General features: G+C 48.2%; 1 protein-coding gene across 1 annotated transcript in view; it reads left to right on the forward strand.

Moving 5' to 3' along the window:
• Positions 1-19,778, forward strand: part of LOC122944179 (NADP-dependent alcohol dehydrogenase-like) — a 77,384-nt gene extending 57,606 nt beyond the window's left edge. The window contains exons 7-9 of the mRNA XM_044302410.1: positions 11,819-11,954; positions 14,402-14,540; positions 19,309-19,778. Coding sequence (XP_044158345.1) covers positions 11,819-11,954; positions 14,402-14,540; positions 19,309-19,333 — 300 coding nt within the window. The 3' untranslated portion in view covers positions 19,334-19,778. The remainder of the gene's footprint in view (positions 1-11,818; positions 11,955-14,401; positions 14,541-19,308) is intronic.
• The last annotated feature ends 2,122 nt before the right edge of the window (positions 19,779-21,900 follow it).

A 21,900-nucleotide genomic window follows, 5' to 3' on the forward strand; every position in this document is an offset into this window, starting at 1 on the left:
CGCCTGGCCCGCACCAAAAAGGCCAAATCCTCCAACAAACCCCTAACCTTGTCCCCCGGCAACCGACACTCCATAGCCACAGTATCAATCTCAATCCCCAAAAAACGAAGCACCGTTGCCGGTCCCTCCGTCTTTTCCTGGGCCAACGGCACACCAAAACGAGCAGCCACCCGTTCCATAGTCCTCAACAAAACCGAACAAACCCGCGATCCCGCGGGGCCGATAAACAAAAAGTCATCAAGATAGTGTAACACCGAATTCCAACCAGATTCCATCTTGACAACCCACTCCAAAAACGTACTAAAACATTCAAACAGCGAACAAGAAATCGCACAACCCATCGGCAAACAGCAATCTACATAAAAACTCCCCTCCCACTGAAAACCCAACAAGTGAAAACTATCTGGATGGATCGGCAACAACCTAAACGCCGCCTCAATATCGGTCTTGGCCAACAAGGCCCCTTGACCAAAACGCCGTACCCACCGCACTGCCGCGTCAAAAGACGTATATATGAAACTGAACACAGCTCCTCCGCTATACCATCATTCACCGCCCCACCCGGCGGAAAGGACAGGTGATGTATCAAATGAAACTTTTTGGGCTCCTTTTTGGGCACCAGCCCCAATGGTGATACCCAAAAATCCGGCAACGGCTGACAAACAAAAGGACCAACAACCCGTCCCGCAGCAACCTCCTTCTCAATCTTCTCAGCCACCACCCCCGGACAACGCAAAGCCGAAGCCAGGTTCCGCGGTACTGTACCATCCCCAACCGATTGACACGGAATTCTGAAACCCCACTGAAAACCGTCCCGCAACAAAGCAGCCGCCTCTCTATTTGGGTACTTCTCTAGATAAGGCACCATCTCTCCCACCTTCACCGGCGTCACCCCTCTTTTGCCCAACCTCGGGTCCCTTACCTCTCCCCCTCCTGAAGCATTTGGACAGACTATGGGCGCCTCCGCAACCGGAGCACTCGTGTCTGAACCGGCACTCGGCCATGAACCGACAATGGCCCTCGTTGTACTGCCAGCAACAGCCCTTCCTCCCACCGCCCTGCCCCTCACCGGCCGAGGAACCCCCGGCCCCCCCTCGAAAGGGCATAGACCCCGCCTTCGGAGCCGTCATCAATTTCATCCAAAGACTAATGTCCTTATGATCCCATCTAATGCTCGGTCTAACCGCCTTCCTCTGCCGAAACTGCTCATCGTATCTGAGCCACGCCACACCCCCATAAACCCGATGTGCCTCACCGATGGCGTCCATATAACCGAACAACGCTGAGCAATGTTCCGGAGCCTTTTCCCCCACCACACTAGCAAATATGGCAAACGCCTGGAGCCAATTCTGAAACGTACGCGGAATGAGCCTATACCTCCGCTTCTCCTCCTCCTCCCGCTTACTTTCGTCAGGCTTACCCCTATCCAAATTGAACTTCTCTAACGGAAGCAGGGAGAATATTTCAACATATTCATCCCGCCAAATCTTGTCCTTAACCTCCTGCTTCAGGTGCGCTCCCAACGGACCCTCGAAGCAAACATAAACCTCACCCTTAGCCGCTGTCACGGTGGTGAGTGGGGAAAACCCCCCACCGTGCAATAGCTGCTGCTGCAACGCCAGATAGCAGGGAACAGGGAGCTGGTCACCTCCTCACGTAACCCTAAGCGCTCTCCCTGGACTCCTAGCGTATGAGCCGCCTCATAAGGTAAGGGGGCTCATACTCTCCAACCTAGGACCCTGCTATCCCTGCTACACCCTAGGCCTGATGACAGGGCAGAGAATGCCTGTGCATCCTCGACACGGATGACTGGCGTCTCCAGAGGCCCAGTAGCTGACAGGATGCAAGGCAATGGGGGAAACCGTACGGCAGGTAAGACACAAAGCACAATAACAATGTTATCTACTCTTACCTGCCGCAGCCAAGATGGAAAGAGGCTCCGGGCTGGGAAACCCACGGTCTTGCCTTCGCTTAACCCCTCCGGGTAAGCACGCCCCTTTCGGAGCCATCACACACCATAATCAAACCTCTCAGACAAAACCCACACCACAACTACATACACCAGGTGGGGAGAGGAATGACAAACACACCGGAGGGGACAACAGACACAGCAAGGGAAACAGAATAATAAATAAGGGTGGCTCACACAGACAGGATAACAAACAGCCCAGGAGCAGAGCTCCACACCAAGCTGAGCCAAATCCAAACTGAACCCTCAGACTCCAACACACCAACATATAAGGAGGCCTGAGGTCACACCCACACAGAGACACACCCAATGTTCACAACACACAGAAGGGGATTAACCCTTCCAACACCAATGGAAGGGAGGACAGCAACTAAAAGGGGAAGTGCATACAACTCAAACCCTGTGGACACCAAACAGGGAATGTGCACCCATATAAAACACGTTGCCAAGGGCAACCGCACGCATGACTGTTGTCCGCGACAACCGCACCTGAGGCAACCACTAAGTGCCCCCAGCTGCGGTTGACGAACTCCAAAACGCGAGCAACCGCATGCGGCTCCCAAGGAGTCACGACCAAGACCGAGGGTCGTGACAGCCGCATCCGCCAACCGCACACCATCACCCAGCACACCTCCTTGTTTCGCTGACTCCCCCGCAGACAACCCAGGTTGAGAACCCAAGCACTCCGCCCCAGCAACCACTCCCGTACCACCGGCGCCCTGCAACGGATCCCAAACCGCCGCCGGCGACACCGCTGCTCCCTGCCCCAACTTCGTCAACAGAGCCAACATACCAGATAACAGTTCCTGCGCTAATAACGCAGGACCCCCTCCCCCCACCTGACTAGGCACAGCATCCCCAATCCCCGCCCCCACCACAGCATGCCCAGATGTCCTCTCACCTGGCCGTCCCTGGGAAGAAGACCCAGCAGCCGTCGCTCCTCCACCAGACGTCCCCGACGGGCCCCCACTCGATGATGGCACAGCATCCGGCACCTCCTCCACCGCCAAGACACCCGCCGCCTGTGGAGGATCCGCTTCCAGCTCTCCTTCCTCCATACTCCGCCCGGATGAAGACCCACCGCTATGGCTCCTAGCGAGGGTGTGGGAACCCGATTCCTGGTCCCTGCCTCCATGCCGAACCGCTGCGCCTAAGGACCTCCTGGCCCCGGCCACCGCTGTGCCCCCCTCATGTTCTGCTCTCCCGCCACACCGCCGCACCGGGGGCAGAAGCACCACCGGACCCCCAGTCGGCGCTCCATCATCCTGTCGCCGGCCCTCCACCAGGGGCCGCGACGCGCCACCACCTCGACTGTATCCTGCCGCGGCCCCCAGCGCCTGACCCCTCCTCCCGGCTGCGGCCTCCAGACGCGGACTCTCCTCACACCCAGCTGCACGCAAGGCCGCGGCGGGTCCCCGCCCGGCCGCATCACCTCCCTCCAGCAGGACTCCCCCCGCGGCCGCAGGTGAGTCCGTCGACCGCAGTCCCCCGCTCCGTGGCCCAGAACCTCCGCGCGCTGCAGTACCGGACCTGGGGGCAGACCCAGCGGATGCCGAAGCCCCCCCCGCCGCCCCGGCCCGAGCCGCCACTGACCTCCCGCTGCGCCGAGGTGCCGATCGGGACGCCGGCACCGCCTCTCTCCTCTGTGGGCCGCGGGAAGGACTCCGCACCCGCCTCCTGACACGTGGGGTCGCCTCCGGGCTAAGCCGCTCCGGGGGGACCAAACGGCGCGTCCTGGTCCGCACCTCCCCCGCTCCACTCGGGTCAGGAACCGCACTCAAAGCCCCCGTCAGGTGATCCTGCAGCCACGCCATACCGTGCTGCCGCGCCGCGTCTCGCACCGCCGCCATCAAAGCCTCCAGGTCCGCCATAACTTCCTCGCTCTCTGCAACTACCCCGAGCCCCTCCCCTCACTTCCTTTTTATAATGCCCGCCAAACCGTCCTCCAGCTCCACCCCTTAACTACCTTCCCTCTTACACGTTCCCAAACTCTTAACCCTTCCTTTGCCTGCAGTCTCCCCCCAAGTCAATACGCATTCCGCTAGGTCTGCGCCCCCGCTACATTGCTATTCTGATTCAGAATTCTATTTATAATCATGTTATTCACTTTGTAATCAAGGTAATATGTTTATTACCAATTATGAAACACTTATGTACTTAAATGTGTTTGGAGCACTATTATCACTAGCTTGACAAAGGCTCCATTGAGAGAGCTGAAATGCTGCATTGCTGTTGGGTGTAATAAATTATTCACCTATTGACTTTTTTTGCTATACATTCATCGTTCCATGTCCTAGGAACAGTTGAGGATTTGCACCTCGCAACTAGGGAGTGCTGCTGTTTATTTCTTAAATATATATATCTAGCAGCCTGCATTTGTGGGAGGGGCATAGGGGACTTCATAAGCCCCGCCGCCACGCACATGGGGGCACGTCCTCTCTCGCCTGGCGTTCCTGGGTAGGAGGAGTTGCACCTTCGTTGCTCTATGCATCATTTCCGGCCTTTCCCACAATCCTGCACGCGCCGCGATCCTGCACGCCAGAACTCACGGCCATCAAGGGTAAGTTCCCCCCTCCTCCCCTGGTTCCCACCAGTTACCTCCGCACGAGCCGCGCTGCACGACGACCATCCTCCCCTCCTGCCGCTATCTGGAGAATCGCGCTCCAGCCTGCCATGCGTTCCAGCCTGCCATCAAGGGTAAGTTCCCCCCTCCTCCCCTGGTTCCCACCAGTTACCTCCGCACGAGCCGCGCTGCACGACGACCATCCTCCCCTCCTGCCGCTATCTGGAGAATCGCGCTCCAGCCTGCCATGCGTTCCACCATGGAACGCAACCACGTGATCTCCCCCGCTGCAGCGAGCCAGGAGCCGGCAGCAGTAATCACCTCGCGTCCTAAATTAACTTGTACCCTAGCATCTGGCATGTTGTATATTACCACCTCACTGTGCCCAGGCCAAATTTTATCATACCAATCCTTCTGACATCGCCTGCACCGCTCCAATCAGCTGTTTCAGTAGCTGCTGTGCACCGCTACACCACAGCTCCACATACGGTGTAGTGGCCACACCTGGTTACTGCAGTCGGGCCCCCACACAAGCTCATAGAGCCGATTTTGATCATGTATTTCCTGGATAGATCATCCGCAACACTTATACTCAACAAACAAGTCCATGTGGGGACAAACTAGATGTGAACAGGGCCCTGCATTATTTGTCCTTATTATGGGCACCATACCTGGACGCCTGCAGCGGGCCAGTTTTGTTGGACTCGCAGCCATCACATGCACGTTGAAATTTGGCACATAAGGATATTTTTAAAGCTGGCCCTGATTACTTTTTTTATAAAAAAAGAAGTAAAACTATTTGGGGTTTGCAACAAAAGCGGTACAGGCTCACACAAACTTGACATCTGCGCTTTCCATCGCTAAGTTGGTAAGAGGTAGTTCAGGTGTCGTGCATGCGCTGTGTGGGCTATTCATTCTGGGAGTCCGGAAATCCCCATTCCAGGTTGGGGACCCACATAGTGAATGTACGAGGTTCTAGCTGCTTCCATTGCAATCTGTAAAATCATTGATCCTGAATTCCTATTCTGTATTCAGGACTGCAGAACACCATGTTCAGACCGCTTTTGCTGTACTCACCATATTTCGTGCTGCTTTCCCAGCTCTTTTAGCACGTAATTCTACAAATCTCGTTCCGTACCTGGTATTGAGAACTGGATCACTCGCAGCATGAAAAAAAAAAAAAAAGAAGAAAAAAGGGATAAATAAGAAACGTCCTACTGTGTCCTGTCAACTTCTGTCTTCTCCTTTCCGCTAGGTACGCCCTGGCATCTTCATGCCACATTCCTCTCATCCTTGCATGTCGGGTCCCACCCGCCTGATACGCTCAGGTTCCTCACCCCCGCCTGATTTCCCTCGGGGGTCTTTCACTCGTCTTGTTGCTCCAAGTACGCCCTGGATTCCCTCCTTTCCGTGTGCCACGTTTTCTTCTGTCTCCATTCACGTGGGTTCTGTCCCTCTCATTTACCTTCTCTTCGGGTCATGCAACCCATGTCTTCCCACGCTTGGTGCGCCCAAGCACCACGCGTTCTCACTCTAATCAGGTGCGCCCTGGTCTCCGTCCTGCTTACGTGTCACATTCTTCTTCCATGTTCATTCTTCTGCCACCTGGCCTGGTACGCCCAGGCCTCTCGTCTCCCACGGCAGTTATCCTCACCATGTACGCCCTGGACCGTTCCTTGTCCATGTCTAAATGTCTCCTACCCCTGTCATTCCCAGGTTACCCAGGATCACCCTGGTACACGTTTCCCCAGCAGACTCTCCGTTGCTAGTCCTTCCGTCAGTCATAATGGTTCATGGTCTCGCCCGTGTGCTATTACCCCGTATCGTCCTGCCGGTTCCGCCCGATCCGCGCATCCCCCATATCGGGCCTACTTCAGCGGCAGCCAATGCCTTTCGTTCCTGGCATCAGTCCTGTCATATCCCATGAACGTCTGGTCGCTTTTCTAGTCATGGTTTCGTGAAATCAACATGTACGATCTTGTTCTATACCGGTCCAGGTAAGTTGAAAGTACGATTCGATATTTCGGCCTCCCGGCATAGCCAATCGTGGCAACATATACCATTCTTTTCAGGTGGAGTTCCCTTAGTCTCGGTGCAAGCAGCTCCGGTAAATTCAGGTAAGTTGACAGTCGCACGCCTCGCAGGGGGACCAACGTATCCCTAGGTCACCAGCTAGGATAAGGCCCCGCACCTCGCTACGAGTATTCTCTTTGGCAGCCCCGCCCCCGACCACGCCCATCCTACGATCATCCCCTACCATCATGTCCCTTTCATTTTTTCAGCTCACCATGTCTCACGTTTCCGACATCGAGGACGCTTTGTCAACTGTAGAGTCCGCGGTTTCGGAGCAAGAAAGCCTTTCATCCTACCAAACTTGGACAATCCCTAAGATGATTGCCGAGCTAAACAAGCGAGGGATACGCCATTCGGCCACAGCCCGCAAGGCCGAACTGTATCGCCTGTTGTTTCCGGAGCCATCCACGGCGCCCACTGAGCAAGTCTCTATGTCTACCATCCAGTTGTCCCTGACGCAACTACACGCCACCATTAATAACCTGTCCAGTTCCATCTGTGACATCAACACCAGACTCCAGGCAGTCGAAAGTAGGGACGCGTCACCTACCGCTCCCATCGATCCCACTCCAGGTCCTTCCACTTCCCGGCCTTCTTCCCCAGGTAAGTTTTCTGGGGTTCCCGAGATTGCTCCCTCTTTTTTCGTTCCAGAGAACTTGCGCAAATACATACTGGCAGGCAAGGACGTCAACTTAGCGGCGGTCCTCATTTCTACCCATGACACCATAGAAAGCAGGACCATCGCATGAGGCGATGTGTCAGTGGTACTGAAGTCCAAAGACACATGCCTTAACAAAAAACTCTTTATCCTGGAGTTTGTGCTTGCGTTTAGCCTGTATCGGGACATCATCTGTTCCGCGCAGCCAGCCAGAAGGCAGGAGCTCGACACATACCTGTACAGGGTCACGGAGCTCAGGTACAAATACGGAGGATTCGCCTACTATGACTACCATAGGTCATTCTCGCCGAAGGCAGCCGCCGCCCTCACCCAGTTTCAACATGTCACCAACTGGGCATCCTTAGACATGGAGATTTTCTGTAGACATTTTGCTGGACTTGGATCCCCGTATTGGTCTAATTGTCAGTCGGTGCTGCATGTTTCCGACTGGTGCCCCAATGCACACGTCACTTCCCAGGCAAAACAGCAGCCCAGCGCTTCAGCTTCCCTAAAGTCAGGTCTGCTCCTGGACAAATTAGGTCAGCCCATAGTATTCCTGGGAAAAAATCATTTATGCAATAATTATAATTCCACTTTCTGCAACTACAATAAGTGTAAGGCACTCCATATTTGTTCCACCTGCTTTCAGGCCCACCCTCAATCCTCCTGCTCCCAACACGCTGCGAAAAGCTGACTAGCAGCCATCAATGTTCCCCTTTTGATCTCCCTCCTAAAAACTCATCACAACCCCGGTTTTGTACAATTCCTGCAATCTGGATTTTCCAAAGGCTTCCATACCGGTCTTGTCACCTTGCCCCAAGGTTCATGGGAAACACCAAACCTGGTGTCAGCCATGGAGGACCCGGGCTCAGTGGATTCTCTCCTGCAGGCTGAACTGCAGAAGGGATTCATCTTAGGCCCGTTTCCCCAACCACCTTTTCATGTCTACAGAGTAAGCCCCATCGGTCTGGTCACCAAGAAAAATACCAATAAAAAGCGTTTGATCTACGATTTGTCAGCGCCTCATGCCTCCTGCATTCCAAGTCTTAACTCATTGATCCCGTCCAAAGAGTTTTCGATGCAATACTCTTCCCTGGATGAAGCAATACAACTGATATTACAAGTGGGGGTGAATATCTCCGACGCTTTCAAGCTATTGCCAGTCCAACCGCATCTTTGGAGGTTTCACAGAATCAAATAGAGGGACCAGTATTATTTCGCCACTCGCCTCACGTTCGGGTCAAAGAGCAGCCCCTGGCTCTTTGATCAGTTCGCTCAGGCCCTCCATTGGATTCTGGTAAACCACGGCAATTGTCCCAGAGTAATCCATTACCTGGATGACTTCTTACTGATCGAAAACCCCAACCACGTGCTCGACAGGTTGGAAAGTCTCCTCAGTATTTTCACTGCATTACAGGTCCCAGTGGCACCGTCAAAGGTCGATGGCCCCTCCACTGTCATCACTTTCTTAGGCATCTCCTTAGACACCCTTAGAATAGAGGTCAGACTCCCAGAGGACAAATTAGACAGGCTCCAAACATCCATTTCCACTCAAGTGGGATCCAGGACCATGTCGAAGGGCGACTTACAGTCGTTGTTGGGCTCTTTCAATTTCGCCACCCGAATCATGCCACAGGGTCGCTCCTTCACATCAAGACTCCTCCAATTATTGCCTACGGCCCCGACGCAAGACTCGCTTATCCAGCTTGACCGGGAAGCCCTGGCTGACCTAGCTATGTGGAGGGTCTTCCTATCAGAGTGGAATGGCATCTCACTGTTCGTTCCACACTGGAGTGAGACCTTCCCGACCATGTATTCCGATGCGGCCGCATCCGTCGGAATCGGCGCCTTATTCGGTCGGCAATGGTTTGCGGACTCCGGGCCTCCCCAAATTTACTCAGACCCACAGGCCATTCAGTCTTCTCCCCTCCTAGAATTATATCCCATCGTGGCGGCCTCCCAAGTCTGGGGCAAAGAATGGAACAACATGCCGGTATCTTTCATCACAGACAACCACACGGTAGTTGACATCCTTACCAAAGGTAGGTCTACCTCGCCCAAGATCATGCGCTTCATGCGCAAACTCACTTGGCTAGCTCTAAAACATAATTTCCACATCTCTTGTGCCCACATCCAGGGCATCAAGAACGTAGCAGCAGACGCCTTGCTTGTCCCACCTAAATCTTAACCTTTTCTTCCAGGTCATGCCACAAGCCGAAAGACTTGGGATAACCCCCCCGGATTTCGAATCCCTGATCTTGGACTAGACAGGCACATATCAGTGGCACAATCTCTCATCCGCAAGTCCCTGTCTGAGAACTCCACCAGAAACTACCAATCAGGTTGGAAGGCATTTAAGGTTTTTTCTCATCTTCACCCTAGGGGCAACACGGACGAAGTCCCATTCATCATGGCTTTCCTGGCATACTGCCACAAAGACCTTCACCTTTCATACAGTACCATCAGATTGTATTTGTCGGGGGTCCAGCATCACCTCCGTCACCCTGGCTGCAACTCCTTATTTTCCTCCCATGCCATCAAAGCCACATTGCATCGCATTCAGAAGAGCTCCAACAAGTCCGAACCCACCAGGCAACCCGTGTCGGGGGACTTGTTCAGGAAGATCTCAACCTCCCTAGACGGCAATCCTTTTGGGCCATTCAAAAGCAGCATTCTCAAAGCTGCCCTCTATTTAAGTTTCTACAACTTCTCCGGCCTGGGGAATTTACTAGCACCTCCCCTCATAATTCAGGTCCCGTACTAAGCCAACTCACCCGCAGACACGAGCATTTCATCTTCGCCTTCCCAATTTCCAAAACCTCGCAAATAGGGCCCCCCGTACGCATCGAATATTTCCCGACTACCAACCCATGGTGCCCAGTGGCCGTCCTCAATAGATTACTAGCCACCCTAGGCAACCGGGCTCCAGCTAGCCCTTTACTTCCTTTCCCTTCACAGCCACTCTCGTCCTCGCAGTTTACCAAGCACATGCACAGCCTCGCAGCAGGTTTAGGGTTTAACCCCCGGCCCATATCGAGCTATTCGTTCCGTATCGGAGCCGCCTCCGCCGCATTTAAACACGGGGTCCCGGCTCACATCATACGCAAAATGGGTAGATGGCAATCATCGTGTTTCTCGCGGTACATCCCGCATCCGAAAGACGAGATCGCCAGAGCTTTCTCCGACTTGGTACTGTAAAAACAAAAATGAATAACAACAATAAAAGGGTTGCATCAATAAACCATTTCCTACTCGCATTTGTTGCCCCCTTTATTGGCCTACCCTCGTTACGTGGCTAAGGGCACACCACTAGCCTACCTAGTTAGATTAGGTATCAGGACTCACATGCCAGGCTTTGCGCCGCAGCCAGGACCACAAATCTAGCAGGCTGAATTTCAGCCTGCATTTGTGGGAGGGGCATAGGGGACTTCATAAACCCCGCCGCCCTGCATATGGGGGTGCATCCTCTCTCGCCTCACCCTCCCGACCCTTCTTCAATACATCTCACTCAGGGTATGCCCCCTTTATTGGCCTACCCTTGTTACGTGGCTAAGGGCACACCACTAGCCTACCTAGTTAGATTAGGTATCAGGACTCGCATGCCAGGCTTCGCGCCGCAGCCAGGACCACAAATATATATATATAACGCTTGGGTCAGTTGGTCTGCATTCAGGTCAGGATTCAGAAGCAAAAACTTGTCCATAAAATGCAGTTAACTTATTTCTGGTACTATATTTATGTACTACATTTGATTCTCATACCATATCTTTGTAGATAACATGGTGCTGTTATGGCATATTTCCAGTAACCTTGGTTCTGCAACCATAGCTATACATTAAAGGGTTTCACCATCTTTATAAAATGATTGCCTATCCTGAGGACTGCAGTCTCACCGATAAGATGTTCACTTCTGTAGAACCTCCAGTGCCAGAAGTAGGTGTCTAAACTACACCTCTCCAGTGTATAGTGGACAGAACTCGTTACAGTGCAGTGGATGGATGGAGCTGTGTAGTTCCTGTAACTTTCATTAGAATAGTTCCTGTGCCGACTTCTGAAACCCCCGCTCCTGCAGAACAGCTAATCAGTGGGAATGTCAGACTCCCACCAATGAGTTCAAGATGGCCTGTCCTCAGGATGGGCTATCCTTGCAAAAATCTCAACAACCCTTTTAATCGTCAGATCATTTTAGATCTTTACACTGGCGGGGGGGGGGGGGGGGGGGGCACATGTTTTATATATATGGGTAGTGAGAGGGGCTAGAAACATATTAACAATGTCTCTGTTTGTAAAATTCAGCCCGAAATATTGCGACTTTGCCGGTACTGTCTTTGAATACCAGGGACAATCCCAGCAAATTCAGGACAGTTGGCAACTATGTAGGCATGGGGGCCCCATTCAGATTCTTGCTATGGGGCACAATGATTTCTATGTACACCCCTGGTACCGATCAACATGGTATATTGTAGATAGACGCTCATTAACAGGCAGAAAATCTAACTGTGTAAAAGGTCCCTTAAAAACATAATACCATGGATTGTCTACATTTTGTTTTTAGATGACTGCTCTTCGATCCACGTACCTAAGTAATGGGGTTGCTGTAATCCTAGGTGTGGCATCTCCTACAGATACACTTAACTTGAATCCAGGTTTGCTTCTCACAGGGCGTTCACTGAAAGGATCTGTATATGGAGGTAAGATATTTGAAAAGTCATCTATGACATGTAATATGAGGACGGGCTGAATCCACCAGAGGGAGAGTTGCGGCATGTTGGCAGCTTTGCACTGTGGCTAATAGATTAGATTGGCATGTGGGGACATATACATAGGACCTGTCCTGATCAGACAACCCCTTTTTGTTGGATTCATCAGTTTCAATTCAGGAAGGGGTATCTTTATCCTAGTTTCTGTCTATACCCAGACTGTCTTCTGTAAAGGTTTTACCTAAACACAATCTGGTAATGTACAGCGAGGAACAGAAGTATTTGAACACTCTGCGATTTTGCAAGTTCTCCCACTTAGAAATCATGGAGGGGTCTGAAATTCACATTGTAGGTGCATTCCCACTCTGAGAGACAGAATAAAAAAAAAATCTGGAAATCACATTGTATAATTTTTAAAGAATGTATTTGTCTTGCACTGCTGAACATAAGTATTTGAACACCTGAGAAACAGCAAGAATTCTGGCTCTTAAAGACCTGTTACTGTGCCTTTAAAAAGTCCACCTGTACTCCACTCATTAATCTAACTTAGTAGCACCTGTCTGAGCTTTTTAAAGACCCCTGTCCACCCCACAGTCAGTCAGATGCCAAGTACTACCATGGGCAGGACCAAAGACAAAATTGTGCCCCTTACAAGGCTGGAAAGGGCTATGGGGCAATTGCCAAGCAGCTTGGTGAAAATAGATCATCTGTTGGAGCAATTGTTAGAAAATGGAAGAGGCTAAAGACGACTGTCAGTCTCCCTCGGACTGGGGCTCAATGCAAGATCTCACCTTGCGGGGTATCACTGATACTGTAATAAGAAAGGTGAGAAATCAGCCCAGAACTACAAGGGGGAGCTGGTCAATGACATGAAGAGAGCTGGGACCACAGTTTCAAAGGTCACTGTCAGTAGAACACTACGCCGTCATGGTTTCAAATCATGCATTGCACGGAAGGTTCTCCTGCTCAAGTCATCACATGTCCAGGCCCGTCTGAAGTTTCCCAATGACCATCTAGATGATCCAGAGGAGGCATGGGAGAAAGTCATGTGGTCAGATGAGACCAAAGTAGAACTTTTTGGTCTAAACTTCACTCGTCGTGTTTGGAGGAAAAAGAAGGATAAGTTGCATCCCAAGAACACCATCCCTACTGTGAAGCATAGGGGTGGTAATATCATGCTTTGAGGGTGCTTTTCTGTGAAGTGGACAGGACGACTGCACTGTAGTAAGGAGAGGATGAATGGGGCCATTTATTGTGAGATTTTGAGCAACAACCTCCTTCTCTCAGTCAGAGCATTGAAGATGGATCGTGGCTGGGTCTTCCAACATGACAACGACCCGAAGCACACAGCCAGGATAACCAAGGAGTGGCTCTGTAAGAAGCATATCAAGGTTCTGGAGTGGACTAGCCAGTCTCCAGACCTAAATCCAATAGAACATCTTTGGAGGGAGCTGAAACTCTGTGTTGCACAGCAACAGCCCCGAAACCTGACAGATCTAGAGGAGATCTGTGTGGAGGAGTGGGCCAAAATCCCTGTTCCAGTGTGTGCAAACCTGGTCAAGAACTACAGGAAATGTTTGACCTCTGTAATTGCAAATAAAGGCTTCTGTACCAAATATTAACACTGATTTTCTCAGGTGTTCAAGTACTTATGTTCAGCAGTGCAAGACAAATAAATTATTTAAAAATCATACAATGTGTTTTCCTGAATTTGTTTTATTTTTATTCTGTCTCTCAGAGTGGGACTACACCTACAATGTGAATTTCAGACCCCTCCATGATTTCTAAGTGGGAGAACTTGTAAAATCGCAGGGTGTTCAAATACTTCTGTTCCTCACTGTATATGTGAACTGGAAGCGCCATTATGGTGGGGGAAAAAAAAAAAATTAACATAATATAAATCTAGCATTACAAATATGGGAAACCTTATGGGGAATATCCAAATATGCAATTCAACTGACTGTGCATTAGGAAACATTTGGCTATTGCCATTTTAGTGGTTTGTAAAGGTGCATTTCTGCTGCATGATACCAGCTGTACCCTGCTCTACCTCCTTTTGGCAGCAGGTAGTTTACTTTCCACTGTGGATATGGTACTGTAGCTGTAGCTCTCAGACCAATTACTAGTTAGCAGTGTGGTCAAGTCACCTTTATGGTACTGGCGTAACATGCTTGGAACCTCCTTTGACATAGCACCAAAAAGGCACCATTCACTATCTGCAACACTGAACTAGTGGAAAACAGGGTAGAATCGAGCAAAATTGAGCCAGTTCTTTGAAGTGGAAAAGGGGCTAAAGATACCTTTTATAAGGAAAAAATGTCTATGTATTTGAGCGTCACACTATAGAAATGGGTGTAACTCATACATTGGGTTAAACATTATGCTTCCATTCATTAATAATCCAGAAAATAAATTAAAAACTATATTTATTTGCACAGGCTACAAGGGTGTGACTGATATCCCAAAACTGGTGGAACAGTATATGAATAAAAAAATCAGCCTGGACCACTTGATTAGCAAAAAGTTAAAACTGGATCAAATCAATGAAGCATTTGAACTGATACGCAATGGGTCAGGGTGAGTATGTTAAAATTAAAAAGTACACACAAATGAGTACTAGATGGACAGATAGAACTATATAACTACTATATGTTCGCATCTACTCTCCCTCCAACCTTCAAGTAGCAGTCATTTACCGCCCTCCAGGCCCAGCCACCATCTTTCTTGACCACTTCAACACCTGGCTACTACACTTTGTTTCTGCCGACATCCCCACTATCATCATGGGTGACTTCAACATCCCTATTGACACATGCCACTCGGCTGCGTCTAAACTCCTGTCACTCTCTTCCTCCTTCGGCCTATCACAGTGGTCTTCAGCTCCCACACACAGAGATGGTCACACTCTGGATCTGATCTTTACCCGCCTCTGCTCCCTATCTAACCTTTCTAATTCGCCTCTCCCCCTATCCGACTACAACCTACTCACCTTCTCTTCATTGGTCTCTTCTGCAGCTCCCCCAGTCCACACACTAGCACCCCCCCGCAGGAACCTCAAACATCTCGACTTTTGCTTGCTTTCTGACTTTCTTCTCCCACTCTCTACCATCCAAGATGGTAGAAGCTGCTACCACCCTATATAACACCACATTAAGTACAGCTCTGGACACTGTTGCCCCCCTCACACACAACAAAATCCGGAAAATCAACAGACAACCCTGGCACACCAACCTGACCAAAAAACTCAGACAAGCTTCCAGGGCTGCTGAGCGGCGATGGAAGAAATCTAAAGATCATTTCACCGCATACAAGCAATCCCTTCTCATATTCAAATCCTCACTCGCTGATGCAAAACAGGCCTACTTCTCATCTCTCATATCTTCCCTGTCACACAGCCCTAAACAACTTTTTAGCACTTTTAACTCCCTTCTCCATCCCCCAGCGCCCCCACCCTCTCCTCTCTTCTTAGCTGAGGACTTTGCCAAATATTTCAAACAAAAGATAGTCCACATCAGAGAAAGCTTTACTACACAGTCCTCACAGACCCTCTACACAACTGCTCGGTCCTCTTCTCCCAAAACCCGCTTCTCCACCATTACAGAAGAAAAACTCTCCACTCTACTCTCCAAATCTCATCTGACCACCTGTGCACTTGACCCACTCCCATCCCACCTCATCCCCAACCTCACTGCAGTGTTTATCCCAGCCCTAACTCATGTCTTCAACCTATCACTAAACTCTGGTGTCTTCCCCTCTGCTTTTAAACATGCTACCATTACACCCATCCTCAAAAAGCCTTCACTTGACCCATCTTCCTTGTCCAGTTATCGCCCCATATCACTTCTTCCGTATGCCTCAAAGCTACTTGAACAACATGTCCATTCAGAACTGTCCTCCCACCTCTCCTCCTGCTCCCTCTTTGACCGCCTACAATCTGGCTTCCGACCCCACCACTCGACCGAAACTGCCCTTTCCAAAGTCACCAATGACTCACTGACAGCCAAAACCAAGAAACAATACTCTGTCCTCCTTCTCCTTGACCTGTCCTCTGCCTTCGACACTGTTGACCACTCCCTTCTGTTGCAAACTGTCACATCTCTTGGCATCACTGACCTGGCGCTATCCTGGATTACATCATACCTCACAGACCGGATGTTTAGCGTCTCCCACTCCCGCACCACCTCCTCGTCTCATTCCCTCTCTGTTGGTGTCCCGCAAGGCTCTGTCCTAGGACCCCTGCTCTTCTCTATCTACACTTTTGGCCTGGGACAGCTCATAGAGTCCCATGGCTTTCAGTATCACTCCTACGCTGACGACACACAAATCTACCTCTCTGGTCCAGACATCACCACCTTACTATCAAGAATCCCACAATGTCTATCTTCTATATCATCCTTCTTCGCCTCTCGCTTTCTTAAACTTAACATGGATAAGACAGAATTCATAATCTTTCCCCCATCTTGTTCAACCCCCCCAACAGACCTATCTATCATGATCAATGGCTGCACACTCTCCCCAGTCAACAAAGCCTGCTGCCTTGGAGTTATTATATATACAGCGCTATGGAATGAATGGCGCTTTAATAATAAATAATAATATAATCAGATAGAGCTATATACAGGGTGGGCCGTTTATATGGATACACCTTAATAAAATCGGAATGGTTGGTGATATTAACTTCCTGTTTGTGGCACATTAGTATATGTGAGGGGGGAAACGTTTCAAGATGAGTGGTGACCATGGTGGCCATTTTGAAGTTGGCCATTTTGAATCCAACTTTAGTTTTTTCAATAGGAAGAGGGTCATGTGACACATCAAACTTATTGGGAATTTCACAAGAACAACTTTATTCTTTCATGAGTTATTTACAAGTTTCTGACCACTTATAAAATGTGTTCAATGTGCTGTCCATTGTGTTGAATTGTCAATGCAACACTCTTCTCCCACTCTTCACACACTGAGAAATGCTAGCACAGGCTTCCAGTATCCGTAGTTTCAGGTGCTGCACATCTCGTATCTTCACAGCATAGACAATTGCCTTCAGATGACCCCAAAGATAAAAGTCTAAGGGGGTCAGATGGGGAGACCTTGGGGGCCATTCAACTGGCCCACGACGACCAATCCACTTTCCAGGAAACTGTTCATCTAGGAATGCTCAGACCTGACACCCATAATGTGGTGGTGCACCATCTTGCTGGAAAAACTCAGGGAACATGCCAGCTTCAGTGCATAAAGAGGGAAACACATCATCATGTAGTAATTTCGCATATCCAGTGGCCTTGAGGTTTCCATTGATGAAGAATGGTCCCAATATCTTTGTACCCCATATACCACACCATACCATCAATTTTTTGGTTCCAACAGTCTTGGAGAGATCTATCCAATGTGGGTTAGTGTCAGACCAATAGCGGTGGTTTTGTTTGTTAACTTCACCATTCACATAAAAGTTTGCCTCATCACTGAACAAAATCTTCTGCGTAAACTGAGGGTCCTGTTCCAATTTTTGTTTTGCCCATTCTGTAAATTCAGTGCGCCGATCTGGGTCATCCTCGTTGAGATGCTGCAGTAGCTGGAGTTTGTAAGGGTGCCATTTGTGAGTAGCTAATATCCGCCGAAGGTATGTTCGACGAATGCCACTCTCCAGTGACATGCGGCGAGTGCTACGCTGTGGGCTCTTGCTGAATGAAGCTAGGACAGCCACTGATGTTTCTTCATTAGTGACAGATTTCATGCGTCCACATTTTGGCAAATCCAACACTGAACCAGTTTCACGAAACTTAGCAAGCTGTTTGCTAGTCTTGCATTGAAATCTGCTGCAATGACCCGGTTACTGCGTTCACCAGACATCAACACAATTTCTATCCGCTCCGCACGTGTTAACCTCGGCGACATGTCAATGGCTGTAAACAAAGAGAAACTTGTAAATAACTCATGAAAGAATAAAGTTACGTTAAAACCAAGCACACCATTGTTTTTCTTGTGAAATTCCCAATAAGTTTGATGTGTCACATTACCTTCTTCCTATTGAAAAAACAAAAGTTGGATTTAAAATGGCCGACTTCAAAATGGCCGCCATGGTCACCACCCATCTTGAAAAGTTTTCCCCCTCACATATACTAATGGGCCACAAACAGTAAGTTAATATCACCAACCATTCCCATTTTATTAAGGTGTATAGATATAAATGCCCCACCCTGTAGAATGTGAAACATCATGAAGTATAGGGTATACATATATGGGAGTCACTGTAAGGCTGCCACTAACCTTTGAGGACTAATATGGGGTTTTAGCACTTTTTAATTTCTACTGTGAATATTAATATGAGCGTATGACCAGGAATGGTTAAAAAGGTGTGAGATAAATATTTAAAGTGTCTCAGTACTAAAAAAAAAAAATAATAATAAAAAAAAAATTCATGTGTCATAATGATGTGTGGGGGTCTGAGTGCTGAGACTCCCCCCCCCCCCCCAATCACTTGAGACTGAAGAGCTTGCATAGTGCGTTATCTCTCCTCACTGCAGGAGATGGACTTGCACACTTTATACTGAGCCCATCGCCTGCAATGAGGAGAGAATGCTCTGTTAGCGCTTCTGTCTTGTTATTCTAGCAATCAATGGGGTCTGATCAAAACCTTGGATATATCACTATGTCATATCAAAGTTTGGCTCCATGCCATCTCCAATTCTGAAAATGGAGGGGACGTGCCCCACTATTTTATTTTACCTATTTTTTATTAGATAAATATATTTAAACACAAACCTTGCCGTTAAAGAGGATGAGTTCTTTTTTTTCATCATCATTTTTTTCACCATACATACGTAGCCTAACTTGCTGTACCATCCCAAACTCCCTCCGATCTAGCGCCACCACTCTGTCCTTTCTGCCAGGCAACAGCCAGGACATTTTGGTTTTGGCTGCAGAGGTACATGGTACAAAAACAGGGAGGCCAGTGATTGGCTGCAGTGGTATAAGGCTACAGCCAAAACACTATTTCATAGCGGCAGCCCAGGGGAGAGGACAGAGCCGCTGTGCTGGATGGGAGGAGGCTTGGTAAAGTATTTTTATTATTTAAACAGGCCCTCAACAACTAGAAAACAGCTCAAACAGACCCCTTTAACCTCAGTGAAGTGCATAATGACATAAGATGTTCATTAAGATTCTGCATTGATTGTTTTCCAAGAGTTTATCATGAAGTACTACAAGCCTAAATAGCATTCCTTGCTCACGGATTGCAAAGCAGCAACAATGATGTGCTCTTTTCAGATAACTTTTGACCCCCCTCTAACAGGGGTCGCATACATTGATTGTACAATCTATAATTATTCTCTCCTTCTTCTTGTTTCAGAATTCGGAGTATTATGATCTACTAATCATACTGCAACCAGACTATGGAACCTTCATTCTTCAGATGCATTTCCAGCTTATGTTTAATGATGTAGTAGAACTATTTTGGATATACAGACACCAGAGGGCTCTTGTGCAATGGTATAGGGGCCTCTTGACCTCCTAAAATTCACGACAGAACACTACTAGTTCATATGATTCATGACACCCATTAACTCCCTCCCTCTCATACACTCTGATAAATAGTAGGAATATGCTTTTAGTGTTACAATGGGCCTCCTTACTTACTGGACCCCTTTGCAGTAGCACAGGTTGCAGGTACGGTATGCCATCTGCTGATTTGTATATGTACGCACATTTCTATATCTGGTGTAAAATGTTTTCTGTACATGGTGGAAGAATCATTTCATGAAAATACAGGCTTTCATTCTATCTCTATTCTAATACTGTTATTTCAATAAATTCTGTCACAAATAATTATTGTCGATTTAATTTATCACCAATCATCTGTGGAAAGCAAAAGAAAAATTCAATTTTTTTTATTTTGCGGGATGTGTTGTAGGTTTTTATGGAACAATTTCGGGTATATATAGTGTATTTAATAACTTTTAATATTTAATTTTAGAGGGCAACATAAAAACAGCAATTTTTACATTATTTTGGGGAATTTATTTTCGGTGTTCACTGTGTGTGGTAAAACTAACAATTTTATTATGCTGGTCAGTTCAATGATGATAATGCCACATTTCTATATATGTTTACTATTTTTCCTTTCCTCCTGCAGCCTCTCAGTTCTGTAACTGCTCCCCTTCCTTCTCCAGACTGAATGGGGAGGGAGGTTGCTTTAGTTGGACATATATTTGGATTGGTAGCAGCTATAGATAAGGTTTCAAACAATACCAAAATCACAGCATTATCTTCACTACATGGGAAGATATCGCTGTTAGAAATCAGGATGCAGTGAATGTAGCTGAAAGTAAAAGCAGGTTTTACCGTATTTATTCCTAACTCAGTTTCTAACAGTGATATCTCCTGCTGATGTTCTGCTAATGCTGAAATGACAGATTTTAAATAAGACCAGGCCTATGTCTCTAGCTGCTACTAATCAGGAGAGATGAGCAGCTAAAGCAGCCACACTTCCCCTTCTGACTGAGCTGGACTCCGTCAAAACAGTTAAGTACTTTTCCTACAGCCCGAGCTGGGGCAAAACAATTGAGTGGTTAAGGAAAGCCAATTGATTTGACATGAACATTATATATTGTGGATATCCTCAGGATAGGCCATTACTAGCTGATTGCTTATTAGCTGTCATGTGTAGCTCTGTCACCTGAAGTCAGCACTGAAACCGCACAGCACTGTCAACATTGTAGTGGACAGCTCTTGTAACTGTAGCGCTTGGGTGAATGGGAGCAGCACTGCAGTGCCGAACACTGTGCACTACAATGCTGACTGTGCAGTGTAGTTCTGGCACCTATTTCCGGTGACCGAGTTTATTGGCGGGGCCAATGGCCACCCAAAGCGGGCATCAATATTCCTGGGCAAACACCTGGGGCTTGAACCCCGGATATTTTGCCCAGTGCTCACATTTGAATACTACAGAGCTTGATGAGGGCCCATGACTCCTGTATCCACCGTTCACTCTCATAGGCAGCAAGCCTTTAGGCCTGATGCCTATGAGGCAGTAAAAATTATGTCATGGGGACGTAGGTGGTGCAATGATGTCATCGCAGATGGTAATAAACAAAATAAAACGATACAAGTTTGGTATTGCCGTTATTATATTAAGCTGCCGAATAAAGGATGTCATGTCATTTTTAGTCCACAGTCAATGCCCCAAAAACCTTGGCAGAATTTTTTATTTTTTTTTATTTAATTCAATTTTACCCCATAATGTAATTTTTTTACCGTTTTCCAATACAAGACATGGTAAATTTAGTAGTGGCATTACAAAATGAATCTTGTCCCGTAAAAAAATAAGCCCTTATAAGGCTACGTGACTGGAAAAATAAAAAAGTTATGGCTATTGGAACACGGGGACGAAAAATCAAAAATGCAAAAATGAAAATTGGCCTGGTCTTTAAGGGGTTAACTGTCAAGAATTAATATTAATTATTCTGCCCCATGAGACGCTTAAGAGATGCTTTTCACAGTTAAGATTATCTTCCCATAAGCCCAGTCAGGGGTGTACACAGATCATATAGGGCCCCACTGCAAAACTCAGCCCACAGGGAGGTTTCTGTCCAATGTATGACTTTTTTGTTATGTGAAAAAAGCGAGCTCTGCCTCACCCCCTTTACCTGACATTTGTGTTGTAAAAGTAGATAAAGCACTTGTTCTATAATTTGCGTGAGGTGTAGTGTTGAGCGAAGCGAGCTTCGGATGCTTCATCCAAAGTCACTTTGTTCAAAACTTCAGAATACAGTACGAAGATGCGTCTCTGTACAGTATTAGAATGTATGGGCTCTGATGAGCCAGAGTTAGTTATCCACGAAGTCGCACGTGACTTCATTGAATAAGTTTGGTAGTTGATTTTTAAAGTGGAAAACCACTTTAAAACTTGAAACCGAACTCGGCTTCAGTTCCGACTAGTAAA

The sequence above is a fragment of the Bufo gargarizans genome, chromosome 1 (genome assembly GCF_014858855.1).
Source record: "Bufo gargarizans isolate SCDJY-AF-19 chromosome 1, ASM1485885v1, whole genome shotgun sequence".
NCBI classification, from domain to species: Eukaryota; Metazoa; Chordata; class Amphibia; order Anura; family Bufonidae; genus Bufo; species Bufo gargarizans.